Source organism: Notamacropus eugenii, chromosome 3 (assembly GCF_028372415.1).
Source record: "Notamacropus eugenii isolate mMacEug1 chromosome 3, mMacEug1.pri_v2, whole genome shotgun sequence".
Classification (NCBI taxonomy): Eukaryota; Metazoa; Chordata; class Mammalia; order Diprotodontia; family Macropodidae; genus Notamacropus; species Notamacropus eugenii.
Window position 1 is genome coordinate 240,815,940 of NC_092874.1, and position 18,821 is coordinate 240,834,760.

At 38.8% G+C, this 18,821-nt stretch overlaps 1 protein-coding gene across 2 annotated transcripts in view; it reads left to right on the forward strand.

The window, feature by feature from the left end:
* The window catches only part of SRGAP1 (SLIT-ROBO Rho GTPase activating protein 1), a 321,601-nt gene that overhangs the window by 281,126 nt on the left and 21,654 nt on the right, over positions 1-18,821 (forward strand). For both annotated transcript variants that reach the window (XM_072655259.1, XM_072655260.1), the window contains exons 15-16: positions 1,361-1,495; positions 13,743-13,848. In XM_072655259.1, the coding sequence (XP_072511360.1) occupies positions 1,361-1,495; positions 13,743-13,848 (241 nt within the window). The remainder of the gene's footprint in view (positions 1-1,360; positions 1,496-13,742; positions 13,849-18,821) is intronic.

The following is an 18,821-nucleotide window of genomic DNA, read 5'->3' on the forward strand; positions in this document are numbered from 1 at the left end:
CCCTCCCTCTCCCTCCATCCCTCCATCCCTCCCTCCCTGTCCTATTATAATAACAGCAACAGCCATTCCCCATCTCCCCTAACAAAAAAATTAAAGCCAATATCACTTTGAAGGCACTTTCTCGCAAACCTTCACAAGCTTGATATTGGCATTCTGGGTAATTTCCACCCTCCAGGCTGAGAGGAAAACAACCTCTGTCTGTATGATAGAATCCCTCTTCAATCTCAGGGTCCTGAAAAGTCAGATAATTCTGTTACAAACAGCAGAACTTCATTTCAGATATGCAGTTTCTCCATGTTAAGGAGGCACAAGTAGTTAATTTATCAGTGATTTCCTAGTATACTGTTCCTAGTAATAAGAAAGGGAAATGAGAGGTTGTTTGTTCAGGAACCAAAGAATTCTTCATTGAAGTTAACAAATCACAGAGTGAAGGTGAGTCTGTTCTGTGAAATAACTAAATGTATGCAAAATATATATGTGCCTTTCTAGGAGAGTAGCTTTATGGATAACAAACATGATTTAAACATGGAACCAGGAATCAACCCAGTGAGTTATTTTCTTGGCCTTGATGTTGGCTCTTTCAATTTATTTAACCAAACTGATTTGATATCTATCTCCCTGTATAAAATGGGTAACCTTATAAAAGAGTGTGTAATAGGAATTGAGGGGTACACTGGTCTACTCCAGTGCTCCCAAAATGTAACACCATAAATAGGGTGTGTTATACCTTACAAATATAGGGTACAACACAACAAAAAGTCACACACAAAAAGAAGACCACTTTTCCCCATTTCTGACAAGTTAAAGGTACATTTTTAAATCATCCCTTCTAGATAGCCTGAAAACACTACCAAATCTTCAGATACTTAAGATTCTGTCCATTTAGAATAGACTTATCTCTGGGGGCCAAGGGAACATTTATATTCTTGCAGAACTTGGCAATCAGGAGCAGTCTCCATTACTTCTGAAACACTGAGCTACCCCAGGCACTCACATATTGGATTTTTACACTGCGGCATGGGGAGTCTGGGAAGAGAATTAAATTCAAATGTTGATGTTAGACTGCTCATTGGGAGGGGAGAGAAACTTGAATTATGAATGCCACAATTTTTTTCTTTGCATTTTGGTAAATTGTAAGGTATTCTTTGGTAACAGGATTTTAAAACAGCTTTATTTCAGCCTACTATTTTTAGTGTAATCACAGGGTGGGATTTCTAAACTAGTAATTTTAATTTTAGTCCTATATAAAATCTCACAGATCATAATTATAATTAACAACCTTGAAAAGAAATGTCTGTGGTTTTGATTGGAGTGAACAAAAGTATATGAATAATTTGTTTTTTTTACTCATTTATTTTAGGTGAAAATCCTTTGGCTGATGACCAAAGTAACCACGACATTAACTCAGTTGCTGGAGTTCTGAAACTCTTTTTCCGCGGGCTGGAAAATCCCCTCTTTCCTAAGGAAAGATTTAATGATCTTATTTCTTGTGTCAGTAAGTGGACTTTTTTTTGCATTTAAAAAAAAATCCTTCTTTCTGCAGAACTATGTGTTTCAATGAACAACTTCCTGGAGAGGGCAAGAGATAGCCCCCTGGATTTCAGAGACAAGCTGTTTCCATTCTGGAGCAGTCCGTCTCCAGGGTGAGTCTTGCTTTGCAGCCAGGGTCACTCCCTTTTTGGAGTGGGATTGAACACAGGCACATTCCCAGAGTGGAGTGCAGTTGTGAGGGCATTTCAGAATTGAATATGGAAATACTGAGGCTTCCAGGGCTGTTCATTTTCAAGAATGAGTTCAGGCAGGCTGAGGGCCAGAAGAAAGTGAGACTCCTGCAAACAAGATGTATTGATCATTGCTGTTTTGTTTTGTTTGCCATGGGCTCATGGTTCTTCTCTCAGCTCATCCTAGCCCAACTTAGACATCTGGTAACATGTCTACATTTTGGTTATTGCTTCAAGGAATTCCTGCCCCATTGAGATGAATTCCTATTAGTATACACATCAATGTCACCAGGGAGTGAAACCTTTTTTATGCACTGATCATGGTGCTAATCATGCTATGCTCTGAGGAGTCTAAGCTATGTGGCGTGGGAGCTTCAGGCTTTCTGCATTGCCTGCCTCAGGAGGTCCAGATGAGATTGCAGTTGCATGTATGTGTAACAATTTTGTAAAATATTATGCACATAGCAACTTGACAATGAAGCAATATTATGTCACAGGAGACTGAAGCTGGTGTCCCTAGCATGTTTTGAGGGGTTTTTTGTTCCCAGTTCTCTAAAAGTGAAATGAGAAAAGTGAAAACTGATCCTAGGGATTGGGTGTTTTAACACTGTTTAAAGAAAGTAGATCACAGCCTTAAAGATAGATGGAACCTCAGAAACCATCAAAAGTTCAATCCCTTCTTTTTACAGATGAAGAAACTAAAGCATAGAGATGTTAAGTGATTTGACCAGGGTCACACAGCTATTTGGTGTCTGCGATGGGATTTGAATTCACATCTTCCTAACTCACAGGCTACTGCTTCATCTACCATACCAGCTAACTGCCTACAGTTTATGGTTTGGTAGTGCCCTCCCTGGCAGACCCATATGTTTGGTTAATAGAAATACCTCCCCATCCCACCCCCCCTAGTTCTTTCCAAAGTATTAGCATTACCATTAATGGAAATGTAAAGGGTCAACTTTCGTATTTAGGCATGAACACATGTACCACACTATAAAAGTCCAGGGTCACAATTCTTCCTTAATTCAATGAATTAAATGCCAATTATGTTCAGGGGGCTATGCTAAGTTCTGGGGCTAGAAAGACCAAAATGAAACAATCCCCAATTTCAAGATGCTTATGTTTTATTAGAAGGGGGGAGAGGGAAAAGAAGGGAAGGGGAATACAACACAAACACATTCAACTAAATTCAAAATACATACACCAAGTCAATGCAAAGTGCTTTCCAAAGGGGGAAAGAACTACCAATAAATATACTTTTTAAGAACTCTGTTCCAAGAAAGCCTCCTCTAGCTCATTTAGATATTATTGTGATTCAAAATGTCCCTGAAGCATTTCAACATGCACACACACTTTGCCTGAGTCATCACAGCAGACTTTTGACCCAGCTGGAAAAAACTAGGAGAAAAAAAGAGAGAGAGAATGTCATGATCCTGGAATTCCCTTTTACCATGACCAGAATCTTCCCTCACATCCTGAAAATTGACTTAAATATGGGGAAAGAAGCACCCTGGGGATTTTCATCTGCAACATTCAGCAGATTTCTTCTTGCACAGGTCATCGTCTTCTTTAGGTGCTCCACGTGACAGCTGGAGGGGAGGCCCAGCCCTCCTCCCTATAACATGATGTAATGCCAGGAGCTTAGTCAGCCCATCAGCAACACTTGTTTCCCCACTTGTGTTCCATTTTTCTCTTCTACTATGTCACCTCATAAGGGATTCTTACAAGAATTGGTCGATCAGTTCAAATTTATTAAGCACCTACTATGGACTAGATACTGCGCTAAGTATACAAAAGTAGACAAAAGATAATCCCTGTCCTCACAAACCCGTGTGTGTGTGTGTGTGTGTGTGTGTGTGTGTGTGTGTGTGTGTAGCAAGGTGTATACAAGACAAATAGAAATTCATTTACAGAGGGAGGGCACTGGAATTAAGAGGACTGTGGGAGGGTTTCCTGTAGAATGTGGGGTTTTAATTGGGACTTAAAGGAAGCCAGCAGTCAGAAAGGAGGAGGGAGGGCCTTCTAGGCATAGAGGACAGTCAGAAAGAATGCTCAGAAGGAGTAGCATGTTCTTGGAACAGCCAGGAAGTCAGTGTCACCCAGAAACCTCAAGATGGGCTTCTTAACTATTATGATTTATCTCCAGGTGAGCATTTCTGCTCTCCATGCTTTTCTAGTGTTGTTCAACTGATCCTAGGATCATAGATTTAGGATGCAGCCCCCTCTTTTTGTAGATGAAGCCTCTGAGGCCCAGAGAAATTTACTGTCCTGCTCAAGGTCAAAAAAGGAAGGAGCGAGCCAAGCTGAGATTTTAAAGATAGATAGATAGAGAAATAGAGAGATAGATATATATACATATGTATGTATATGTATGTGTGTTTATAATATTTACACACAAATATAGACATATATATGTACAAACATGAATATTATGTATATATTTGTGTGTCTGTGTATCCAAGACCGTTTATTGAGCATCTGCAATATCCTAGATGCCATAAGAGATACAGACTGAAATTCCCTACCTTTAAGGAGTTAAGCAGGAAAGGAGAGATACACAGCCAAGTGTGTACAAGAAGAATGATGGTTTGGAGGACCAGCCTGGGAATCTTGAAAGACCCAGGTTTAAGTTGTGATACCTACTGGCAAGTCTGTCAGTGTCTCAGACAACTCTCTTAAGTTATGGTGCTAGTGGGATCTGCCTTGAGAGGGAGAGGGAGAAAGTTGCCCCCTCCCCCCAAGAATTCCCTAATCCAATGATATCACAGATCCAAATTTAAAAAATACATTTATATGAGAGTTAGAATCCTGCCTTAGAAATCTGGCTTTCTTCTAGAGTTGGCTCAAATCTCACCTTCTGCACGAGGCCTTTACTAGTCCACCCCTCCCACTACCCCACCATCTGCAAGTATAAAGTTACCTATATTTCAAGAGAGAGATGGATGGATGCATGTGTGTATCTTTTCATGTACAAGGTCTCCCCCATTAGAATGTAAGTTAGAATGAAGCTTCTTCAGGGCATTTGCTTTTTCTTTGTTATAAGAGCCCAATGAATGCTTCTTGAATGCTCCATGACAAGGCATGGTTGAGGGCAGGGGCAAGGGCTGTGTGGAGAAATAAAAGTGATCCACAAACAAAAGAGGACAGTTTTTAAAACAACAAAATGAGGTTCACCCAAACTAAGGTCTTTCTCAGCTCTAAATTCGTGATTGAATGAGGCCACAGTATGAAATGTCAATTATTTAAAGAAGTACACAAATCACTCTCCTTCTTCTTTTAACCCCTTCCCACATACACACACACACACACACACACACACACACACACACACACACACACACACTCACTCACGCACACACACCCCATAACTTAAGCACATGTTAGGCATTGACTCTAAATGCAACGTGGCAAAAATATGAATGCTTACTTAAATATATAACGTTAACTGGTAAATTGAGCTTGAAAGCTGAGTATTTAGCAATGGATGTCAGGAATGTTTGAGGCAACTGCTGTTAAATAAATCCCTTTTCTAAATGTAGCTACCATGGAATTTCCGTCCATGTCTTGATGCTTAAGGATAAGTTAGCAAGGGGAATCGCATACTGTGATTTAGCGCTTGTTCTCTACTGTAGAAATGGTGCCGCCAAAGATCTGGTATTTGCCATTTTCAGAATTCAGAGATATGATTTGTGGTTAACTTTTCATATACATCCTCATGAAGCTGTCAGGTCTCAATGTTAGGGCATTAGAAAGATGACATGTGAAGTCTCCAGTTTGGAGAGAAGAATTTTAATTCACTTGGAGAATTTTAATTAGAAACACCAAGTCTAGCTAAGAATCCCCCCTTAGAAGATAAGCTTAAAAAGTTGTGGAAACAAGGTATGGCTTGAGAAAGTAAAACAAAGCTTCTATTCACAGCTTTTCCCAAGGAAAAACATGCTCCAAAAGAGGAAATGTGCCTGGCACACAGTAGGAACTTATATCCTTCAATAATTGCTTGTCTTCCAAAGAAGGAAGGCAAGGGAGCCTTATATTTTACATTCATTCACAAGCAGGTATAGACATGGATGTTTTCCAGGTTACCCATGACAACCATTAATGTTGGCCCCAGTCCTCAGTGCAGGAAAATGTGCCAGATGCTGGAGCCAGACCACAAGCCATGCTGGGCATGGCTGTGCCTAGAGGAGACAGCCAAGGGAAATTCTCAGGCCTTTCTACCACCGCCAGCTGGTGGCTTCCATACCTCAAGACCCACACTGCTACTTTAAGAATGCCAGTCGGTTGTATATCACCCTACTTTAGATTGACATAATGCACAGAATATATCCTGTCAGCTTTTCTGCAATGCTGTCATTTTGGTTCCTTGAGCCTAAGATGCTTTGACTTTTATCACAAGCAAGAAGAAACTGTAACTCACCATAGGCAGTTTAATGCATTTTAAATCTTCTCTGAGGAAGGACTTATTAGAGTATTTAAGATGACAGAATTGTAGGTGAAAGGGACCTTAGAGACCATCCAATTCAACTCCCTTATTTTACATCCAAGGAAGCTGAGACTTGGGGAGATCAGTAGCTCAAGGTCATATCAATTATAAGGGCCAGAGCTAGGATTGGAACCTGAGCCCATATACTGTGGCTCCAAAGGCTTTTTCCACCCTACCAATAAATCAGCAAGCATTTGTTAAACAGCTGGTAGCACAATGGATGGGCAGCCAAGTGGTGCAATAGTACATACAGTACCAGATCTGGAGTCAGGAAGACATCTTCCTGAGTTCAGAACCAGCCTCAGACACTTACTAGCTGTGGACAAAGTAATCTGGGTAAGTCACTTAATCCTGTTTGCCTCAGTTTCCTTATTGGTAAAATGAGATGGAGAAGGAAATGGCAAACCACTCTAGTGTCTTTGCCAAAAAAGCCTAGTTGGGCTTGTGAAGAGTAAAAAATGACTGAAAATTAAACACCACCACCACCACACTGGTTAGAGCACAGCATGGGGGGTTAGAAAGACTTGCATTCGAAACTGTTCTCAGACACTTCCTAGCTATATGACCCTGGACAAGTCACTTTACCACTTACCTGGCTCAGTTTCCTCATCTGTAAAATGGGAATAATAATAGCACCTATCTCCCAGGATGGATGTGAGGATTGAATGAGATCATAAAGCACTTAGCACAGTGGCTGCCATATACCATCATATAAATGTGAGCTATTAGTTAGTATTGTACACCTTCTCCAGGCAAGGCACTATTAAAATCTAGGAATACAAAGACAAAATCCCTGCCTTATGAAGTTTACATCCTAACACGGGAGATGTGTGTATATGTTTGTGTGTATGTATATACACATAATTGTTGTATTCGTCCTTCATTTTTGAAGAAGATCATGATGTCAGAGAATGATGACATGACTTGCACTTGACCTTGTTTTCAGTGACGGGGGCTGGGTAAGGTCACCAGCCTCACTTTCTCCTCCTGAGCCATCTGGATCTAGTGACCAGATATTCATCAGGATGACTGGAGAAGGCCCAGGATGCAATGGGAGACCTTGGCTTTTGCATGTATATAATACATGCAAAATGTATAGACTATACAACATACATGTACGTATACTGGAAGTAGCATACATGTATGCTTGTCCATGTATGTATATAGCATATATAGTGTACATCTGCAAAGTACAAACATGTATAGAATATATGTGTGTAGCCTATATACACATAACATGTGTATATATATATATATATATAATATATGTATGGAATATATAGTTTACATATATAGGCTACATGCTTATATATGTATGTATACAAAATATATACATGCACATATGTATGAAGAATATAGCTGTACAGAATACAGGTGTAAATTTGTGTATGCAAAGTGCATGTACATATATATACAAAAGATATGCAACATGTACAGATTATCTACAGCATTTACATGGCATGTATACAAATCATCTACATGAGGATTCCGAGAAAGTTTGGGGAGTGAAGGACACTGGTAGATGGAAAGATTAAGAAAGTCTTCATGGATCTCCTATCTCTGGGTCTTTGCATGGCTTGTCTCCTATGCCTGGAATTCATTCCCTCCTCCACTGTGATTCTTAGAATCTCTGGTTTCCTTTGAGACCCAACTGAAACACCAGCTTATATATGGGGCCCTTCCTGATCCTTCCCCCAAAAATTACCTTGTTATATTGCATGTGCCTATATACTTGTGTTGTTTCCCCCCAGTAGAATTGAAGCTCCATGTATGCAGGAACTGTTTGAGTTTTGGTCTTTATACAGTACCTGGCTTGAGGCTTACGTCAATCAGGAATTTCTTGTCTATTGCTTGGTTGGTGCAGAATGTGGTACCTGGACTGAATTTTGAAGGAAATAAGGGATCCCTAGGGGCAAAGGTGTCCACACTGCCCCCAGAGTTGACAAGAATTAACCAAAGGCTCTCACTTGATGATCATAGACCTAGAGCCAGAGAGGCCATGGAGAGGCTATCTGATCCAACTCCCTTATTCTACAGATGAGGACCCTGAAACCCAGGATCATGAAATGACTCATCTAAGGTCACAGTGGCAGTAAATATCAGAGAGGGGATTTGAACCCCAGACCTGTGAGTCCAGAGACAATGGTCTCTAGAGTTGACAAGAATTACCCAAAGGATCATATATTATGGTGACATTTCCATAGAAGCAGTCTTAGCATATGGCTTTCCATATCCTATAATAATAACAGCTAACTAATATAATAATAAATATAATAAATAATCATAGAGTCATATTAATATAACATAATAATAGTGCTTACTCTGTGACAGCCACCATACTAATGGCTTTATATTTATTATCTCAGTTGATCCACAACAACCCTGGGGAGTCGGTGCTATTATTATCCCCATTTAACAAGTAAGAAAACTGAGGCAAACAGGGGTTAAGTGAATTTCCTCAGAATACACAGCTGGTAATTGTCTGAAGCCTGGTCTTCCTGACTCCAGGTCAGGGTCTCTATCCATTGCACTACCTAGCTGTCAAGCTAGAATTTCACAAAGATGAAATGGGATGATGATTGACGATGATGACAAGAATTCTTTTTGAAACCAGGAACCCTAAGGTAGACTATTGACTTTCAGCCCTTTGTGAGTAACACAATTGCCCATCATCCCCCAGCCCACAATTAGGTTGGTAGCTTAGAAAATGGTATTCTTAACTCTTACCACATTTCTTACATCCTAAGTGGTAGCAGTGGCAGTTTTTAAAATGATGTATTCATCCTAGCTTTTGTGGTTGTCACTGTGCTATTAATAACAGATATAGAGGCAGTCTCTAAGCAGACTATCAGTGGCAGGGTCATCTTCAGGTAATTTATTTCAAATTCTTCCTTGGCATGAATCAGTTGGAGACAAAAATGCTAAGGACAACATATGTTTGCCTTGTTGACAAGAGAACAAATGTGGATAAATACCAATTTTTACTTTTAAGAATAAGTCATAACGTGTATAACATGACTCATATTTGTCATCAAACTTCAAAATATGTAATTATTTCACAGTGACAAGCACCCTAATTAGAGATGATAGAAAAGTACTATTACAGTTTTATTCAGTGTAACTAAATATTCAAAGACAGCATTAATCATAAAATACTAAATATAAGCTCACTCAACAAGCATTTATTAAATGTTTGCTAGACACTAAGTGCGAGAGATATAAAGAAAAAAATCAATTCTTGCCCTCAAGGAAATTATGTTCTAATTCAAGAGACAAGATGTATGAATCAGTATATACAAGATAAATACAGAGGAGAGGGAAAATGGTCTTAGAAGACATGAGTGACTAGAAAGACCTCTTGTAAGAGCTTGTATTTAAGCTGAATTTTAAAGAATGCTGGAGATGCAAAGAGGTGAGAAGGGAGATGTAGAGACTGTCTAGGGCTAAGGCATAGAAATGAGAGAAGGGGAAATCCCCTCTAAGGAACAGCAAGTGGGTCAATATGGCTGGAAAAGAGTGGAAAGATAGAGTGAGGCCAGTTGTGAAGAATGCCAAACAGAGGAGATTATGTTTTATCATGGAGTCAATAGGGAGTTTATCAACTAGGGATGTGATAAGGTCGGACCTGTGCTTGGGAAGCAATGTGGAGAATGGATTGGAATGGGGACATTGAGACAAGGAGTCTAAGTCTGTTGCAGTTAGGTGACACCATAGTGTATAGGGCGCTGGGCCTGGAGTCAAGAAGACTCATCTTCTTTAGTTCAAATCTGGCCTCAGTTACTTACTAGCTGTGTGACTTTGGCCAAGTCACTTAATCCTGCTTGCCTCAGTTTCCTCATCTGTAAAATGAGCTGGAGAAGGAAATGGCAGACCACTGCCAAGAAAATGCCAAATGGGATCTTGAAGAGTCAGACTCAGCTGAATAACACATAACAGTAGATGAGAAGCACCTGTACTAGAATAGTCACAGAAAGACAGGAACATGTACAAGAGAGTATAGATAGAAAGAGCAAGATTAGGCAACTGATTGGATGTGTGGTAAGTGTAAAAAAATAGGAATCAGGGATGATGCTGAAGTTATGAACCTGGGGGACTAGGAGGGTTGTCAAACCTTCATTAGGAAAAGGGCATTTAGTTTGGGAGAGAGGTGATTTTGGGGTGAGGGTGGAGGATAGAGAATTATATCTTGGAGGTGTTTAATATAAGATACAAAAGGAAGCTGGTGATTTGAGATTGAACCTCAGAAGGGAGACTAAAGTTGGACAAATAGATCTGGGAATCTTCTGTATAGTTAATGATAATTGAACCGATGGGAACTGAGGAGATCATCAAATGAGAGAATATAGAGAGAAAAGTGTCCAGGGGAGAGCCTCGAGGGGGATCCTCTGTTGGTAGGCATGACATCCAACAAAAAATAAGAAGAGTAGTCAGACAGGGAGGAAGAGGAGGGGGAGAAAGAAAGAGAAAGGGAAGAAGAGGAGGGGGGAGAAAGAGACAAATAGAGAACAGAGCCACAAACACCCAGAGAGGAGGCAGTATCCAAGAAAAGAAGGTGGTTAAAAATGTCAGATGCTGCAAAGACATCAAGAAAAGGCCATTACAATGGACAATTAAGAAATCATTGGTGACTTGAGAGGGGAAATGAGAAAGTGAAATAGTGTAAAATATTTCATATCATTTAATACCTAATTTACTATAATGAGCACATAACATTTGTCATTCTTGTGAAGTTCTCGGTGATTCTCTGTAGAGGAGTCCCTTCATCCATATGTTATGGTGGAAAATGAAATAGAATTGAAGTCAGATCTCTGCCCCCTCCCACCTCTCTGATCTTTGGGCATTTCTGTAGACCTCAGTTTCCCCCCTCTAAAAATGGAGTTGAATTACATGACTTCTAAAATTCCCTTAAGCTCTAAATCTGATTATATATGTATATGCATAATACACATTCATAGATACATATAGATACATACACACATTTTGTTTACACACACACACACACACACACACACACACACACACACACACACACACATATATATCCTCGGCTTCTCCTCTACTAAAGAAGGCTGAAAATATCTCCCCCCGCCTCCCTTTAACCAGGGCACATGGAAGTCAGTGATAAAATGGAGTTAGTTCTCATGGTGACCAGAAAATAAACTTCTTACATTGGGAACATGGGTTAATTTTTCCAGATCACTAGGAATGTATGGGCAACCTGGCATTTGAGCCGTAGGGACCTGAAAGAGTTCACCCACCTCCCAAAAGGAAAGCAATTTATCTTCCAACAAGTTTCTCTAAACTGTGTTAAAACAAGGCACTGCATTCAATTAATACAATTCTAGCCATCTCCCTTCTAAGGTCCATGAAGGTTAATTCATTCTGAAGTACTTTATAAATCATAAATACAGTTTCCATGGTGCTCAAATGAAAGTATTTTCATAATTTTCTGAGTTGATGTAGAGGGTACTTTTCTGAATGAAGAAGTTCTTTGGAAGCATGAATAACATGTCAACTCTTTAGCTCCATTTTAGTTGGACTTTTTAGAATTCATAGTTTTAAGATGTGACAGCTCCAATTTAAGCTATACAGCACAGTCACTGGTGGGAGTGGGATTTTTTTTTTCTGCAAGTCCTGACTATATTACTTGTACTGTTTTGAACTCATTTGCATCCTGGTAAAGGACATCTGGGAATTATATATCCATGTATTTCCCCTCCTTTTCCATCACCAATTAAAATCCTCCCCAGCTGTGCAGAGAAATAACTCTCTGATCACGCCAGTGGTTTCTTAATAAGTGGATAGCAGCCTAGATACCTATTTTTTTCTCCTCTCAGTGTAAATGGTTATTCTTACTCTTGGAACACAATGAAGGAACTAGGAAAAAATTAGTTGATTAAATGTAGCTATTCATGCATTTTATTTTTAATTTATAGATTATCACCTGCCTGTCTAGGCTGAATTAGCTTTTAATTGAATTGGTGCTGATATGAGGATGGTGCTAGAAGGCTCTCTAATCTATTCGGCTACATTTGTCAATTGTTTTCTCTTCCTGTTATTAAATATAATGATTAAAGACTATTGAAACTCCTTAGGGGGAAAATCATGCCAGTATTTTCATATATTTCCCAGAATGAGGCTCTCATTTGCATACTTGTCAATTCTCTCAAAAATCCTTGCAGAGAAACAAAGTGATGGAGGAGAAAGAATCCTGGGCTGGGAGTCAAGATCTCAGTTCTAGCTCCTAGATCCACCACGTAGTCTGTGATTTGAACAAAGCAGTTAAAATCTCAAAGCCTCCATTTCCTCATCTCTAAAATACAGCTTCTAACACCTGGCATATCTGTGCCACAGGGCTGTCATGAGGCTCTTAAAAACAAATGGATTCGAAAACACTTTTTAAAAAAATAATAGACAGGATTTTAGATGTAGAGCAGAGAGTGACCTTTGAAGTCTCCTAGTCTGACGTTTTACTTTTATAGAATAATATTTGAATAATATTACTTTTATTTCATATACTTTTTACTTTTTTTTTACTTTTACTTTTATAGAAAAGAATAGTTTTACTTTTATAGAAAAGAAAACTTGGGTGAAGTGATTTGCCTGAGTTCCCACAGATCAGAGGTCCCATAACTCCTAAGACAATAAGCAAAATGCTATGTCCTCCCCCCCCCCAAAAAAAGAAAAAGTGGGTTTATTATTTCACTTTTTCACCAGTGCCATATTTTTTAATTGTGAACATTCTTGCTGCCAACATTCTACATGTCTTAACAGAGAGTATTTATGGATTACCAAAAGCAAACAAAAAAAAAAAACAGAAAAAGGAAAAATCTCCTGGTTACCAACCTTACCAAATTCAGACTTATTCTCAGACATTGAGATCTTTCAAGTTTGGTAGGATCTACCAGAAAGCCTGCACTCTACTTGCTGAAGCGCAGAGAACCCAGTGTTGCTTCAAAGCAAGATAAGGCATCAGAGCAGAACTTTGGTGAGGGAAAGTGGCATTAATAATATCATTGTTACCTATATTATCCCTAAGAGTAATATTATTCAGGAACACTGCTATGCTGAGAAGCGTCAGAAAAGTCTGCTTCAGTAGAGAAGAAAACAATACTTGGAAATGCCAAGCATCAGGAAGTCCAGGGAACTAATCAAACATAGCAAAGGAGAGATCCTTCCCTCCCTCCCCACCCCCCCAAAAAAGGAGGGGGGAAACTGTTCCAGAACTATTTAGAAATGTCAACAAATTTAAAACTATTTCTACACTAAATAAATGAGAAGAATCTAGTTTGAGACCAGAACTGTAGGAATGAAAAGGAGAGGAAATATGGTGGTAGGGTAGAGGGGACATCCTTGCAAATGCTGTCATGCTATTTCACGTCAGTTGCATGCCCATGAGGAAAGTTTAAGGATCTGGCCAGAGAGTCAACCCATATGAGTGTCTCTATCATAGAACATATCAGAATGTATAGGCATCATTCTAATTTGTTTATATAGGTGGAAGGATCTTAACAATGCTTGATCTCTTCTGTTTGTAGGAATAGATAATCTCTATGAGAGGGCTCTTCACATCCGTAAACTCCTCCTTACCTTGCCCAGATCTGTCCTTATTGTGATGAGGTACCTTTTTGCTTTTCTCAACCAGTAAGTATCTTTAAGGCTATTGTGGAAATATTGGTATTTAACCATTTATGTGCTACTTCTGAATTGTCTTGTTTCTCAGGTTCTCTATGAAACTGACATTTCGGTTTTCTTCATCATAAGCAAGTACATTTTAATTGGCACAGGTGAAGACTGGAAAAAATGACTGAATGTAGAATGAAAGTATGTTTCTTCATTGGAAATCAAGATCGCCATTAGTTTGAAAGCACTACTCAACAATGCTTCAGAGGAAGGCTTTGGGAGATATATATGATAAAAGGGCCCAGTGTGCTATGGTCCACGGGGTCACAAAGAATCAGATGCAACGGAATGAATGAACAACAACCCCAAGTGCAGAAACTATGGCCATTAATCCCAAATAGCCTCATCTTCTTAAAAGGAACAAACCACCAAACTAAGCTAACATTAACTATCTTATGAGGGTTGTTTTTTAATCAGAAGGAGCTAGGTACTTGTCAACTGTGGAAAGTTACTATAATCTTAATGCTGTTAGGAAGAAATAAAAGAGTGTTCTACTCTGAATTAAATGAGAAATCCTCTAAGTTCAGTAGAATGAGATACTGTAAAGGTTTGAATGCATTTATAAAACATTTTTTCCATTAATAATGCAATAGAAATATAAAAATGTAGTTTTGATTTTCAAAAGAACATTTTTTTCCTATTTAGTCCATTTATCTTTCAGTTTTAAAAAAAGACAAAAAGGCTAGTTTTCTTATTTCCTGATGCATATCTAGCACTTTAAAAGCATCCTGGATAAGCTCTTTCCCCCTGCCCTACTCCCATTCCATGTCCTCCGGTCAGCATTTCAAATAAGCAGTTAGAGCTAAAGAAGTACAATGCATGTCAGGGGGAAAAACGTTCACCGATGATTTACTGAGTCAATTTGAGGAAATGCCTTTTCCTCTGTCCAGTGTAGATTGTCCATTTCTAAAATTAGGATATTCTCTTCTCTCCACTTCCCTGGAGAGGGAGGGGAAATTTGCAGATTGCTTTGCACTCCCGAAAAAGTGCCAGGGCAATTATGAATGTGGTCCCTTCTGAAAATTTACCAACCTCGTGTGAAACCTTCAGAAGAGTCCAGAGTGTCAGAGCCAAGGTATCAATAACCATCTGGTGGCATTCAATAATATTTGTTTAAATTAATTTAATTGGATATGAAATAAAAACAGAACTATGGGGCTAAAACTTCAGTACCTACTCCTTTCCTAGAGCTTCAGAAAGAAATGTCTGTTGGGGTCTATTCAGGTCACAATTGTTTTTAGGCACAATTGTAGTTTCATCTTTTTAAGTGTAGTAAATATGTAATATAGTAAATATGTCAAAGATACAAAGACATTAATAACATGATGGAAGATTTCAGGTAGAGAAATTAGTCAAAATTTTTCCATTTCCTTTCTTAGGTTTGCCCTTCATCCAGGAAAATAGCTTACCTCCCTACTGGCCTTATCTCTCCTCATTAAATCCTGCCAAAACCACTATGCTAATCTATGCCCACCACTTTGCAAATATTAAGGCACTATATAAGTGTCACTTGTTCACTCCCTGACTTTACACCACACATCTATTTTCTTGATACCTATTTCTCCAGCCCTTGAGCACTGGTGAAACCTAGTATCTTCTCTAATCAAATTTTTTTCCCTTCCTACCACCCCACCCTAGAGGTGGCTATCATTGGACACAAATATAAATTTAAAAAATATGTCTATAGGTATGTATATACATATGTATGTATGTGTGTATACATATATATGTAATCATTCTACACATACGTCTATTTATCATCATCTATTTATCATTCTCTGGATGCAGATAGCATCTTCCTTCATGTGTCCTTTGTAGTTAATTTGGGTATTTAAAATGGTTAAAATGACTTAGTCACTCAAAGTTGATATTAAAATAGTATAACTTGATATTCATTGATTGATAAGAGATGTTTTGACCCAGTGAAGTTATCAGAAGTGCTTTCAACCTTCCCTCTACACCAGTAAGTCAGTCTTCAAGTTGTTGTTGGTCATTTCAGTTTGTTTGACTCTTTGTGATCCCATTTGGGGGTTTTCTTGGCAAAGATACTACAGTGGTTTGCCATTTCCTTCTCCAGCTCATTTTACAGATGAGGAAACTGAGGCAAACAGGGTTAAGTGACTTACCCACCAGGGTCACACAGCTAATAAGTGTCTGAGGTCAGATTTGAACTCAGGTCTTCCTGACTTCAGGCCCAGCACTCTATCCATTGCACTAATTAGCTATCCCCAAGCATTTGTTAAGTACCTACTAAGTGCCAGGTACTATGCTGCCAACAGAAGATGGAAGTACTAAGAAGGAAACAATCCCTGTTCTCAGAATGCTTACTTTGTATTGCTAGAAATGAATTATTTGTTAATATACCTGTCAGAAAAGGAAATTTAGAATCAGATTCCCAAATCTCCTAGTGAAAAGGCAGAGGTTGGCAGGAAATGTTCCTGAACACAAAGACACCCTTGCCATCCTGCCTCTGCCCTCTGAAGAAACTGGCTTTGTTGTGTGATGTATGGGTGTGGGGCTTTTGGAAAGAACCCAAAAGGAGGTGGTTGCTAATTATTCACTTGATTTGTTAAAGAATGATAGGAAAACAACATTAAAACATACTGTGCTGTAACAGTATTGTTCTGTGATTTTAAAAATCAAAGTATATATCACAAAATATCTCAGTTCCATATCCCCCTGTTTCATTCTTTGTATGTTGTGAAATGTTTGTTGTACATATGTGAGTAATAATTTTTTTTTAAATTTCAGATGCTCACTTGTCAAACGGGCTCTGATTTGAAAACTTGGAAAAGTTAATTGCATACCTCCTTGATTCAAGTGTTTTCTGATAAGGAAATAAGGGTGAAGGATAGATACCTCTATGTTTTACCCCAATTGTTTCTTCTCTCTTAGCTCACTTTCTAAATGAAAGACTTAGACTACAGAACCTCCAGGCTCTCTTTTAGCTCTTAAAAAAAAAAACAACCAATGATTCTCTTATCTTCAATTCCATTTCAGCATTTATGAATTACCATCTTTGTGCAAAACACTGTGCTGGGCACTGGGGAACAGAGATAGATAACTAAGCTATGGCATCTACCTTCAGTGGGCTTACACAGTCTGGTGGAGGAACTAAGACATGTACACAATTAACTATAATACAAAACAGAACTTGGTAAATCAAAAAATGAACAGCTAAGAATGCTATGTGCATATTAAGTGCAAGGAGATTCCAATGAAAGAAAAAATCACTTGCAACTAAAGGATTCAGGGAAGGCTTCAAGGAGGCAGCATTTGAGATGTGTCTTAAAGGACTTAGACAGAAATGGGGGAAAAGTACGTTTCTAAAATATAAGTGATGATATGAGAAAAGATCTGGCCCAGTTTAAGTAACATGACTTTCCAGTACTATATGGTAGACTTTTTAAAGACTGTGAACATAAGAGATTCTATATAGAAGTTGTGGAAATTGTGCTTTTTTTCCCCCATCTGTTTAACTAGACTCCATTTCAAGACATCACCCTTTTGATGTCCTTGGTCCTTTTTGAGAATGAAGAATGGATATCAACTAGACTATGTTATTTCACCAAAAGCTTATAATAGTATTCATTATGGCAAGTCATTTTTGACTCTAACACAACCTTGTTTTGGCAGTGTATGGTTCCCTCCCCCCCCTTCAGTTTGTCATCTTTTTTCATTCAATACAGTTCATTTCAAGGAGCATTGATTAAGCCTATTTTGTGCCAGGCATTGTGCTTTCATCTGGACTTTTAAACTCTCTTCAGATGAAACATTGTATAGGATACTAACATTGCTAAGATGAATATAATTTTCTTAATGTAGCTTCCTGCCCAATTTGAATAAAGAAAAAGGGAAGGTAATAGGAGGCATCTTACAATGTTTCTAAGTCTAATTATAATCATCACCTGGATAGTAGTGTAAGAGAGGATTCCTTCCTCCTCTCCTCTCTCCCCCACCTTTTAGTTGTTGATAATGAGAAGTTAATGTGTTAACAAGGTATTAACACCTACTGGTCTTTTTTCTGAGATATAAACAAATCCCTTGAGTGAATTAAAGGAAAACTCATTGACTGAGCAAGCAAAGTAGACACAATCCATGGTCTATTAAAAGTAATGGCTAAGCCCAGGGAAGTTCAAGGGGGTCCTGCTTCGTTATAGAGGAGAGCCCTAAATGGGAGGAAGAAGGGATTTCTCTTTCCTCCCCATCTCATTAGTCTTGGTGTCTAGCAGCAATTTGCCCAGAGGCTAACACCTCATTCAGCAATTGAAGAGTTCATTGGTTTGGAAGACCCCAAGTTACAGCTGAGGAAGCAAAGACACACGCAGTCTAATAGACATGGCTGCAGAGAAACCGTCACTTGAGAGAGGCAACATCTTTGAGTAATGAGACCCTGGGTAGCAGAAAAGAAAGCTGTCCATGAAGAGGATTAGACCTTGAGAACCCAGCTTAACAGAGATATATTGTATATTGATAAGGGGAGTTCTGAGAGAAATCTAAGAAGGATTTCCAAGTCAGTATCTCCAGTAGTTTTAAGATGTTTTTGCTATAAATGAATCCCACATATATATTCTTGAGTTTAAACCTTCCCTTCCCATGGATACTGTATTTTTTTATGGGAGAGTATGTCCCTAATTTGTGGAGAATGTCTTGTAGCTACCATTACACTACGCTATCTTAGTAAATGACTTTGTTAAGAGCTAATTATATCTATTGGCTGATTGTTCATGGGAAGCACATTGGTGGGGGCTCATGAGCTAAAATGTTAGAATTGGACCCCCAAATGGTTATTCTTGAGTACAAGGTACTAGCTGCCCCCTCTACCAGTTTGAGTGTAGGTTGAGGAAAATAACCCAGAGGAGATACTATAGTAACCCAATCATGAATATTCACGTGACTGAACTCTAATTAAAACATGTCAGCCAGGGATCTAC